This window comes from Miscanthus floridulus, chromosome 3 (assembly GCF_019320115.1).
Source record: "Miscanthus floridulus cultivar M001 chromosome 3, ASM1932011v1, whole genome shotgun sequence".
NCBI lineage: Eukaryota > Viridiplantae > Streptophyta > Magnoliopsida > Poales > Poaceae > Miscanthus > Miscanthus floridulus.
In genome coordinates, this window is record NC_089582.1 from 130,359,518 (window position 1) to 130,371,452 (window position 11,935).

The 11,935-nt window shown below is 44.8% G+C and overlaps 1 protein-coding gene across 3 annotated transcripts; it reads right to left on the reverse strand.

The window, feature by feature from the left end:
• Positions 1-310: 310 nt before the first annotated feature.
• LOC136546945 (equilibrative nucleotide transporter 3-like) lies at positions 311-3,811 on the reverse strand. 3 transcript variants are annotated; one of them, XM_066538899.1, is made up of 10 exons: positions 3,732-3,811; positions 3,528-3,590; positions 3,332-3,436; positions 2,807-2,962; positions 2,595-2,738; positions 1,547-1,652; positions 1,395-1,453; positions 1,041-1,243; positions 665-923; positions 311-578 (listed from the first exon to the last, which is right to left on the reverse strand). In XM_066538899.1, exons 1-10 carry the CDS (start codon positions 3,762-3,764, stop codon positions 471-473), a joined length of 1,236 nt encoding a protein of 411 aa, XP_066394996.1. In that variant the 5' UTR covers positions 3,765-3,811; the 3' UTR covers positions 311-470. The 3 variants fall into 3 exon arrangements, with proteins under 3 accessions (XP_066394996.1, XP_066394995.1, XP_066394997.1); XM_066538898.1 differs by having other exon boundaries at positions 1,041-1,198; positions 1,278-1,453; XM_066538900.1 differs by lacking the exon at positions 3,732-3,811 and having other exon boundaries at positions 1,041-1,198; positions 1,278-1,453; positions 3,332-3,456; positions 3,528-3,568.
• Between the last annotated feature and the right edge of the window lie 8,124 nt (positions 3,812-11,935).

The window sequence follows — 11,935 nt, forward strand, 5'->3', positions numbered from 1 at the left end:
ATCCTTGCACTGTTGTACAACCCACCTTCACCTAGGTGTTTTCACACCTAGCTGCTTATGATCAACCCAACACCCACGAAGCCCACCCCCTGCCACGTCAGCTGCCTCATCAGCCACCTCAGCGCCAAGTAGCTCTACACCGAGATGTGTAAGTGTGTAACCTGGTGCCAAAGGTCATGGCAACAAGCTCTGAATCTATTTCTGCAAATCTTTCTCCGATGGGTCTAACTTTTAAAAATATTTCAAAAAAGGACTAAATTAAAAAAGGTCTACAACTCCCGATGTTCAATGTTATTCAATCCTCGAAAAATTGAGCTATTCAACACTATGACAACTGCATAGCAAGTGAATAATACATTCATATTGATTATGATAAAAATACACTTATTTTTTCTGTCAACTATTGAAATGAGTTATTAATTGCATGATCTACTCGCTTGCATAAATACACCTGGGTAAAATAAGTTTGGTCACCACCCTTTGCCTATGAGCCACAACCAATCAGAAACAGCGCCAACAAATATGCCTGCCAAGAGGAAAAGCACTAGCAGGTTCCCCAGAGCATTTTGTTCTGGTCCCTGCAGCCAAAACACCGGCAATGTGATAAACCCGAGCAAACTCTGTTGCAAACAACAATGGCGGTTTTAAATGTTCATACACCAACCTTATAGCCTTTGGGTGCCTCGGTGAGGACGGAGACGGTGAGATGGCCGTTGCTCAGTCCAAGGAGTGACGTTAACATGATCATCCAGCCCTGGTCACCGTACTTTGCTGTGAAGTAGAACGCGGGGACGAGCAGGAATCTAGTGATGACTGCGATTAGTAGCCCCGTCCTGGATGTCAGCTTGATTTGCTCGATCAGAGGCAGGTATCTTCCGATCAGGTCAGACACGTTAAAGCTCGCAATCAAAACAAGCACGTACCTGAATTGTCAAAAGGAAGTAATGATGACTCACCTAGACGACATATGTTTTTTGCAGTTACAGATGAGGTGAATATAGTCAACTTGATAAATAAAAAAATTAAAGTAGGATTATTACCAAGAACCCAAGCTGTGCGATCCAGTGTCTTCAGCCAAAAACCCTGGGAAAATCGACAGTGTCAGGACATAGATCAGGAACATGTCCAGAGCATAGTCCATGTTCTGATGCAGCAACTGCTTGTTGCTCAACCGTTCAACCACACGATCTTCCTCAGCCTGACCAATCGGCGAGAAATTCAGCATCATGAGGTTGCATTTCAGCTGAAACAAGATTTTCTATCAGTCATGTGGGTACCAATGGATTTGGCAGGCTTTTGATGCCTCCAGCAGCAAGGTCAGCTGTGACTGTCTGAGACCCCTCAGAGGCAGCTTTTGAACGGTAGAATTTCACAATTGGCAACTTGGGGAATACCAAAGTATAAAGTAGAACGCATAGAAGCTCAAAGAAGCATGAGATCGAAGAGAACAGCACTGCAATCAATTTAGTTTCATCCATATGTATCAGTAATGGTAGGTTTTATTATAAATCATGAGGTAAATGCAAATCTGATTGTTGCCACATACTAGCTCCTTTCCGCAGGCCATCTCTGGAATTCTCAAAAGCCACTTTTGTGAAGAACCTTAATGCTGCGGTTATTGCACCTGATGCAGCTATGCCGGCAAAGAAGGACTGAAAATCCAGATCCAAACATACCGAACAGTGTAGTAGTAAGTTGATATCAGAGTTAAATGCACTAGAGGTCCATTAACTTGTGAGGAGGTTTCGGTTAGATCCACCAACTTTCAAAGTGGTTTTTTGAGTCCATAAACTTTGTACACCGTATCACATAGGTCCATATCCCTCCACGTGGACTTCTCATGCTGATGCAGCCTGCTGGCTTGTCCATCTCAAGCAACTATTGACCTTCATTTTGTCAAACATGTTGTGGGCGCCCAAGCAGGCGCCCGCCGTGGCCACGCGGGCGTGCGAGTAGGCATCGCCGCCGCCACCACGAGTGCGTGGGCCACGCTTATAGCACACCCGGCACACCGCGCGGGACCCGAGCGCACCTGACATGCCATGCGGGTCATCGACGACCTAGTAGAAGGTCGGTGCCGGGAGCTGTGGAGAAGACGAGGCACTATAGCAGGATATGGCGCGTGGACGAGTACGTCGAAGGCGCTCGACTGGTGATGTCAGCACCTGGAATTGGAACGGGCTCATGTGAGCCCCGTGAGCCGTGAGACGGTGGCGGTGGCGGTGGCGGTGCCTGCTCGCGCGCCCGCATGGCTGGCCGCAGCCGAGCCTTGCTCACGCCCCCGCGTGGACACGACGTGCCTGCTCGGTCGCCCGACGCGTGCTTGCACGCCCACAACGTGTTTGACGAAATGAACGGTCAATATTTGTTTCAGATAGATAAGTCATCAGGCCATGTCAGCATGAGAAGCACACATGAAGGGATATGGACCTAATTGATACGGCATACAAAGTTTATGGACTCAAAAAGCTACTTTGAAAGTTAATGGACCTAACTAATGGACCTCTTGTGCATTTAACTCTTAATATTAAACAAATTCTGAACAAATGTTTCCTGAAAATTGTTGTTGCAACGGTGATTATATAAAACTGCACCTGGACGAATTCTGGGCACATCAGGGACAGATCACCAGTCATTCCGCCTTGAACATGACCGTCTGCTACGCCAAAAGCAGCAGCAATGATACAGACACTAATGAATGGGGCAATTCCACCACTTCCTGAAGACAAAACATCCAGCTACCAGAGCAAGAGCAAATAAGTGAAGATCATTTATGTGTTTGTAGGCAGTAATTAGCAGGGCTTACAATGATCACTCCAAATGAGCTCAAGAAGAATAGCATGTATCCTGCCAAGTTGCGCACCCTAGTATTGACCTTTGCCTCGTGATACGTGAATATGGCGGTTGTGGCGAGAACAAAGGGCTGATAGGTGAGAGTAATAATTCTTGTTGGATGGTACTTCTGCATTCAGAAGGCATCAAATCAGTTAATGCGTGCCTTTTTACCGGGAAGGGCGCGTTTAATTCGGCAAAGTTTGCACCTGCAAACTTTGCATAGTGCACGATTCTCCACTGTAGCATTTCGTTTGTATTTGTGAATTATTGTCCAAATATTGACTAATTAGGCTCAAAAAATTCGTCTCGCAAAGTTAAAGCAAACTGTGCAATTAGTTTTTTATTTCGTCTACATTTAGTACTCCATGCATGTACCATAAGTTTGATGTGACGGGAAATTTTTTTTTTACATAGTGCACTTTTGGAGAACTAAACAAGGGCCAAATCAAGGTACATGGAAAACAGATGGAAATAATAGTCATGTAGACATTCATACCGGGAAGAGGTACACGTAGTAATCTTCAATTGTAAGCATCCCATTGAACCCAAATAGACATCCATTTCCGAGAAGCCAGCAGATAAAAATGCCCCAATACTTCCCCTACAATCAGCACTCCTATCCTTCAGCCAACAATATATTTAGCTTATGAAAATACTAACGCATATCTTCAGTAAGGGCAACAAGGGTAAACCTGAGTTTTAGCAACTCCAATTTGTTCATCATCGTTGTCCATGGTCAGTTCACTCTGATAGCCCTACAGATCAAGAAAACAAGGGGCAGAAAGCCAGAAAGAGTGGCAAGAGTCAAAACTGGTGGTACCAGAGCTACATATGGCATACCATCTGTATTGAGCAAGAAATTGAACTGTGTAATTTGGGAAACTGAAAGTACTTACAGGGAGAACACTGTATGACGAAGAGCCTGCCATGGAACCAAAAGGAAACACCAAAGGAACAAACAGACGAAGAGACCGAAACTGAGGGGGGGGGGGGGGGGGGGGGGCAAAATAAAAGAAAGAAAGGTCACTTTCTGTGAAAGCTTAGGGGTGATCTAAGAAGTTGATGTCTACACGCCTAGGGACACGTGGAAATATTATATGTCTCCTGAGTCCGCGTGTTACCACCACGAGCTGGGATCACAGTCGCTGAACAGAACCAGGAACCATGTTGCTAATTAAAGAATCATGGCAATGTGTATCCTGACCTGTTCAGTTATCTTAAAAAAAAACCTGACCTGTTCAGCAAGAAGTGCAAGCTGCATTTCTTTCTGCTGTGATGATGGTGCATAGATTACACATTCTCTGGTGTCCTAGTCCCTTTGAGCTTGTAATCAGCCTTCTTGATTCAGGTGGCCTTAATCTCACACCATATACATCATGGAGCTTCCATTGGCATCTGTAGAATGTAAGGGAAGCTCAATTTGAAACTGAAACTACATGTAATTGAGCTTCTATTGCCAAGCACTGCACATTAGGGATGAAAACGGTATGGATATTTTCCGACCGTATTTGAGACCGAATCCGTTTAGAGGGGTTCAGATTTGTCCGTATCCGAGTCCGGATATTCAACATCCGATACCGTATCCGAATACTAAAATCGCATATTTATGATGTCGACATCCATTCGTATCCTATCCGGCATGGCTGACACTATCCGTATTAGAATCCGAATCCGACAAAAAATATGAAAACAAATGTAATATCAGTGATATCCGTCCATATCTGATCCGTTTTCATCGATACTGCACATGAGGTAAAATTTCAAAGAGTTACACAAGGAGGGAAGGGGAGAGGATGCTGTGGGAATCCAGGACCAGAGTAGGTCGTGTTCCCCAGCTGCTCTGGCGGGCCAGGTGAGACCTGGGGACGAGGAGAGAAGGGAGCATCAACATCAGTTGCATCAAGCATTCGACCGTGCACCCCGGTGGTGGTGTGGTACCGCCGAGAAGGTGAACAGGATGAGGGAGGGAGGGAGGCACTGCAGGTGCCGCCATGCCCTGAAGGAAAGCTGTTTACCAGTGCTGCAATTTCTCTTTGAGCTCTGCTACTGGTCAAGCAGATCTCCTTCAAGACTTCCCGGTGTCATCTAGTCTGCTGCTAGAGCTTACTGATTGGCTTCAGAAATATTTGCAAAATTTTAAATTTTCAAATCTGGTTAGCTTGAAGCTTCAGAAGTTGTCCACGACAGAACTGTTTCAGTTTTCACTTCAAATAATACACAACCAATTTTTACACAGTACTAGGGGAATGCGAAAACATTATTTACAGGACACATGACAATGAAATGAAGATAACAGTCGGTATTCGGCAACAACAGACTGAATAATGTTCAGCTGCTATTGTAGTGTTGTACTGAGCCAGTTCCAAGGTTTCAAAAAGACGAACAAAAATAGATGAGCATTCTAACCGGCCACGTCATTTCAAGAATAGCTGCTGATTGGCAAAATGACGTGATACACAAAGCTAGTTTCAAAAAGACGAACAAAAATAGATGAGCATTCTAACCGGCCACGTCATTTCAATAATAGCTGCTGATTGGCAAAATGACGTGATACACAAAGCTAGGCTTGCACGTAATTTTGAAAAACAGATCCAGTTGGGCAATACACAGAAATGTCGATAAATGGTCACCAGGAAAGTCACCACCCTTTGCTAGTGAGCCACGACCAATCAAGAACATCCCCAAATGGATCGTCTTCCTTGAGGCATGCTTGGGATCGTCTTCCTTTCAAAGCATGCTTTTGGTTCAATTCAAAGGCCCTATGGATCTACAGAACAGGTAGCACTGTACCAGTCACGCTAAAATGGATATGATGACACAGACTGAGTTCTCTAGGAAGTAGGAAAACAATAGAGCCCTTAGCATGAGTGGCCTGTAAAATATAGAAGAATATGTTGGGCACATAAAAAGGAGGAGAAACAGCAAACAAGTAACAAAATGGAAGGCCCAAGAGGGAAGCCAAAAAAAAAACAGAGGGGGCAGAAGGAAGCGAGCAAACGAAGATATGTGTAGAAGGAACATTGCAAAAGAAGTGGAAAGAAAACAACCAATGAGGAAATTTTGATTGAACTTCTTTAATTCAACTTTGGAAGCCTAGTGTATGCATTATTAAATGTCTCGAACACTTGCGCTTGCAACATGAGCTTTCATCGCAACATCTCCTTGCCGAGGTCGTGCGTCGTGGCGGCCATGACATCGACAACGGCCACGATCTTCTGGTGGAGAACGGCGGCGTCTACCGCACCCCAGCAGCACCTCGGCGAGCGTGGGGACGGGGCACGGTGCGCAGCAATGGGGGCGCAATGCACAGTGAGCTGGAGCGGGTGTGGCGGGGAAAGAGCGCAGCGCGGCAACGGAGGGGGCACGACGCTGCAAGGGGGAGATGTGTAGCGCAGAAAAATGGGGTGTGTAGCGGGGAACACGGCAATAGCGGGCTCAGGCGCAGCAGCACGCGATGGACGAGCACCGGAGTAAAAGATATTTTTGAGAGAGAGATGGGAAGACGCAGAGGGGAAGTAGGCCTGTTGGACCGGTAGCGCGTAGGCTCGGAAAGCGGTGTCTGTCCGAACCTGCTCCTGAGCATTAACGGAATTACGGAAAGAACAACGAAAATATTTTTTTGCCAACAAGAACATCGAAAACATTGTCAACTCTGAAGTACCTCGAGTCGAGATATTATCATGATGCAAAATTGATGTGTGATGGCTATCTCTCCAGAGACTAAAGTTTAGTAGATGTCACATCAGGTATTTAAGTACTAATTAGAAAGACTAAACATGAGTCTAATTAGTCTTAATAGATTCGTATCGTAAATTAGTCTCAATCTGTGCAATTAGTTTTATAATTAGTCTACGTTTAATACTTTATGCATGTGTCCATATATTCGATGTGACAGAAACTAAATTTTAGTAGGTGGAACCTAACACCCGTAGCAGGTTCTAAAAGGTATACTGCGTGAAGTCCCTACTCCGTGTTATATAGTAGCGGTTGGCCGTGGGATTGTGATCGGGTCGCCATGTACCGTCGCCGGTGCTTGCCATTCAGTGAAGCCAGGAGGCAGAGAAGCTTGGGCTGGCGTGTAGGGTTTTTTGGAAGGCCCAGACCCATCGGCTCTAGTAGGCAAGACCGTGATGTTTCATGGACTGGGCTTTTGGTACAATCCCACAAGAAACGGATTCAAACGGGGAAACTCTTTAGTCTACCACCGTTCAATTCAGATTTAACACGGTCCAGATCACGCGTAGCTCACCACTGAATCGCCCATAAATGATTTCTATATATATACAGACGGAAAATCTCCTATAAATGATTCCTCAAAAAAGAAAAAAATCTCCCATCAATGCACATCGTACGATCTCAGCTGCCCAATCTCAATCCCACGGCTGGGCTGCTCCCCGTGGCCGGCGCAGCCCACCACGAGCTTGAATAACTTCCTACTGCTTTCGAATCGTCAGTAACCGCCCCCACGTTTAAAGCTTTGGCATCCAACAATGTGCCTCTGAGTCGTCAGAGAGTGGGCCCCACTCGTGCAGCCCTCTTAACCCCATCCGCAGGGGATATTTAACTTTTTATCATTATAACGGATGGCGCCTCCTCCAATAGCAACTATAGGTTTGGCGCTACGCTTTTAGTAGTAGAGAGAGAAACGATACACATTTACCACTTTTGCTCGCGTGGCACGCCAACTCTGCTGTCCAGCTCGGATCCGAGTCAGCATACTCAAGTAAAAAGACCTCCCCCACCCCTGGTGTCTTTATCCTCCCCCGCGCGGCCCGGCCCACTCCACTCTCCCTCCCTCCCCCATCTTTCTTTGCTCCGTGCAACGCCCGCCCGTCACCGCCGCCGCCGCCGCCGCCGTGTAAACCACCGCATTAGGATCTGTACTGATGTATGGTGTAATGAAGTGACAATGTATGGATGAATCCAGTGACATGAACCAGCAGTACTAAATCTAGTGACATTAACCAGCAGTACTAAATCCAGTGACATGAAACACACAAAGTTTTGCCACACACATTGTTCTGCCCACACACACTGAGCTGGCCACATACATTGTTTTTGGCCACATACATATCCATGTTTTGGACAACATAAGGCCTTAGTTACACAAAAGAGACAATTTTTGGGCCTTTACAACCAAAATGAATTTATCCTTGATGGTGCTCTCATTTTTTTTTCTTTTTGTTGGCTGGGATCTTCCTCACCTTTGTAGCTAGCTGCTTCTTCCTTTGAGTCATTTTCTTAGGTGGTGGGTCCACAGATGCACTTGCTATTTCATTTACCTCATTCACAACTTGTAGATCCCAGCAGAGATTCCTGTTGAATGCAAGACATGTTATCGAAATGGCAACAGTAAGTTTTGGCCAAACATGTATTTTGAAGTAGGGCATACCTTCTAGTTGCTGCAGTGGTTGAAGGTGGTGCATGCTCAACCTCAATTGGCGCCACATCTAGGACTTCTCTCTCTGCAGCAGCTGCAGAAGCTTTAGCTGCAGCTTCTAGAGCCTCCTTTGTTGCCTTAGCTGCTGCTTCTTTAGCCACTGCTGCCCTTGTTCTTGTTGTATTTCCTCCACTAGGGGTAGGATTTGTCTTGCTTTTCTTCCTTCTAGGTTTAGGGGTTGACTTTTTAGTTCTTTTCCTGCAATGTAGTTGTTAGGGTTAGTAGTTAACAGTTAGAATTATATATAACAGTAGGGGTAGTACATTACCTTTTTTGGTGCCAGTCAGTGAACACCTCCAGCTTCTAGACCTGTGGCCATACTCACCACATCTAGGGCATTTGACATGTCTTGTTGCTTTACCACTTTTCTCAGATGGAGCCAAATGTCTTTTCTTCTTCTGTCTGCCTGGGTCTCTCTTCTTCATATTTGGTGGGAACAACTTGAAGCCCTTGTCCACCTTTGGCCATTGTCCTCTATCTGCTATGCTGCGAATGATCCCACGGTATGCAGCCTGGAACTTCTCAACTGAGTAGTAGTTGTGCACATACATGTCCATATTTGGTTGCCTTAGGGTTGTGATTACAACCAATGCATGTGGGCAAGGCTTTCCAGTCACTTGCCACTCTTTATAAGTACAGATATGTTGTGTTGGATACACAACATGCCTCCTAACATCCTCATCTTTGTAGATCTTAGTCACTTCTGCTTCCTCTAGGTGCTCTTTAGTCACTTTCAGATGGCCTAAACCCCTGGAGGCTGCATTGAGCTGATGGATAACTGCAGGTAGAATTCCAGCAGACAGAGCATTAGCTATTGAAGGGGACCATGACGCCTAAGAGGGGGGGTGAATTAGGCAACTTAAAAATCTAACTCTAAACTATGACCTCTTTTTCTAACCTTAGCAAAACCTATGCAAAAGATAAGCTATCTAAATATGCAACTATAGTTTTGCTAGTGTGTTGCTATCTCTACCGCAAAAGGAGTAATACAATCAATGTAAATGCAGAAGCTAAAGAGCAAGGTAGAGATATGCAAACTCTCGTCGACGACTCTAGTATTTTTACTGAGGTATCAAGAAGCGCGCAAGCTTTCCCCTAGTCCTCGTTGGAGCCCTTCGTAAGGAATCCCTCGCAAGGGCCAAGCTCCTGGTCGGATAACTCCATGGATAGCCTCGGGCCTTCCCCACGCGCAAGTGGGTCTCCGACGTGCCTTCCAGCAAGCCTCTCCCGGATGCTCCCCGCCGTCTTCACTATCAAGCTTCCGGCCGAAACGCCGCGGGCCTTGTTCCCTCTAGTACACAGTGACGGCCACACAATAAACGTGGTTGGTGTGATCTCGCAAGACTATAAGCCCCTTCGATGTACAACAATGGTGCGCACAAGCACCAAGTGGTAAGAGGTATGCAAACCTCACTAAACACTAGGCCTAAACCTAGAGCAAACGCATAAGAGGTGGTCTAATCAACCTAAGCACTTCGCAAAGCACCTACGCTAATCACCTAATGATCACTAAGCACTATGCAAGTGGAGATCACTAAAATAGTGTATCAACACCCTCGATATGTTTCCTCCGCTCCACACCCTTCAAATGGTCGGTTGGGGGGTCTATTTATAAGCCCCACTGAGAAAGTAGCCATTGGAGATGAAATCCTGCTTTTCTGCTACTGACCGGACGCTGATCACGTCCTGACCAGACGCGTCCAGTTGTCCCGACCGTTGAAGCCATGAACAACTAATCGAACGCTGCCAGTATCCGGTCACCTGCCACCGGACGCGTCCGGTCATATTTTTGCCACTCTGGAACCTCTCTGTACTCGACCAGACTCTGTTGTCCTGTGTCCGGTCGATCTGCTGCCAGCGTCCGGTCCAGCGTCCGGTCACGCCTATTGCTGAGCCTATTGATCGGAGCATCCGGTCACTTTCCTCTAGCTTTTGGTCACCTCTGTGAGCTCGTTTCTTCGCGATCTTGCGTACGGCTTGGTTCCTATCTTCGTGCTTGGACTTTGCTTGATATCTTGGGTCTTCTCTTGTGCTCCTAGGGTCTTGCTTATGGTGCTGATCATCGGATCATCACATCGTCTTCGTCCAAGTCACGTCTTGTATCCTATTGAACTACAAAACAATCACTTACAAATTCATTAGTCCAATTTAGTTGTGTTGATCATCAAACACCGAAATCCAAAGTAAATGGGCCTAGGATCTATTTTCTTTACAATCTCCGACCAAAACAAGCAAATAATAAAAATTTAGAATTTAAAAACTATCTACTTGCTAGGATACAATGCAAGGGGCAAGATTATATGATGCTAAAAGATACTACTTGTAAGACTAGAAGATATCACTTGAACACTTATCTTGCCCTTGCAAAAATCCCCATGTGGTATTATGGATTTAAGCCATAAATTCTCCCCATTACATAGGCTAATCCATAATCCACTATCCTCTCTTTCTCGGACCATTATCACTTGTAGACACCACTTATAGATCATTACCACTTGTAAATTATTATGATCTAGCTTTTGGTTCTACAAATTAGTGCTTGCTTTTGGTCCTCTAAATTTCCCCCCTTTGGAATCAAACACCAAAAAGGAAGACATTAGTAGCACAAGAGAGGGTCAAACTTTGTGATCCTTTGTGTGTAGAGTGGAATATGTCACAAAATTTGACTCTCACATTATATAGATTAAGCTCCCCCTAAAAATATGCATACATATGGTAGAAAGCAAGGCATATGCATATTTGGCAAATTATTGCTCAAGGGAATTTAATCGATGTAATGCATAGAGAAAGCATATAAATATCAAAATGAAATCAGCATGATGATATCGGTTTAGAAATACCACATGTGAAAACCAATTTGATTTCTACCACTTGCAATAGGTGATGAATATTTGAAGTATGATGCTTAACTCCGGGGACTTCATTTTTCTTGCAATGATACTACTACACACATGATAAGCTTGAAAAGGTGTTAGTCTCAAAGCATTCAACTTGTAGAGTAACCTCCCCCCTAAATTTATGCACACAAGTGTGGGATACTTGTAGACGTCATGCACATTGATTTTAGAATCAATAATACCATTTGAAAGATGACATCTCATGAATGTGAGAATCATTTTCGAAGATGATATTCGGGAGAAATTATCTACAATTTAGACTTTGGCACATATTAGGTAAACATTCAAAAGACAAGCTATGTGTCGTGCTCCTAAACACTTTTAAACCATGTAGGTTTGCTCCAAGGGTTAAGAATGAAACCGAGCAAGCCTACCATAAGATATACCTAGTGTATGCATGACAAAAGATATAAGCATGCAAAAGCAAACATAGGCATGAAAAGTAACTAGATGCTTAAAGATACTAATTTGTAAGAAATACCATTTATAGAAAATGCAAATTGATACTACTTGAAGGAAATTGAATCTAGTTACCTAACATGGGAAGGGGAATTTGGGTCTATAGTATTCACTAACCCACTTGGTAATGATTTTGTCCATCATGATGCACCCCATGAAATACACTCCATCATGATGCACCCTATGAAATACACCCATACTTTGCCAAGTCTCCAAATTCCTTGAAGTCCATTGGACTTCTCACTTCCCTTTTAGGATCCAAACCTTCTTGGTGCTCTTCATGTTGGAAATGATTTCCTTTGGC

Excerpts from the sequence above, each read along its gene's own strand:
- LOC136546945 (XM_066538898.1), bottom strand. The coding sequence starts at position 3,764 with ATGGCAGGCTCTTCGTCATACAGTGTTCTCCCT. Across the intron at positions 2,739-2,806 it reads GCTCATTTGGAGTGATCATT|CTGGATGTTTTGTCTTCAGG; the intron begins GTAAGCCCTGCT and ends TTGCTCTGGTAG. Across the intron at positions 1,653-2,594 it reads TGTGCCCAGAATTCGTCCAG|TCCTTCTTTGCCGGCATAGC; the intron begins GTGCAGTTTTAT and ends CTGGATTTTCAG.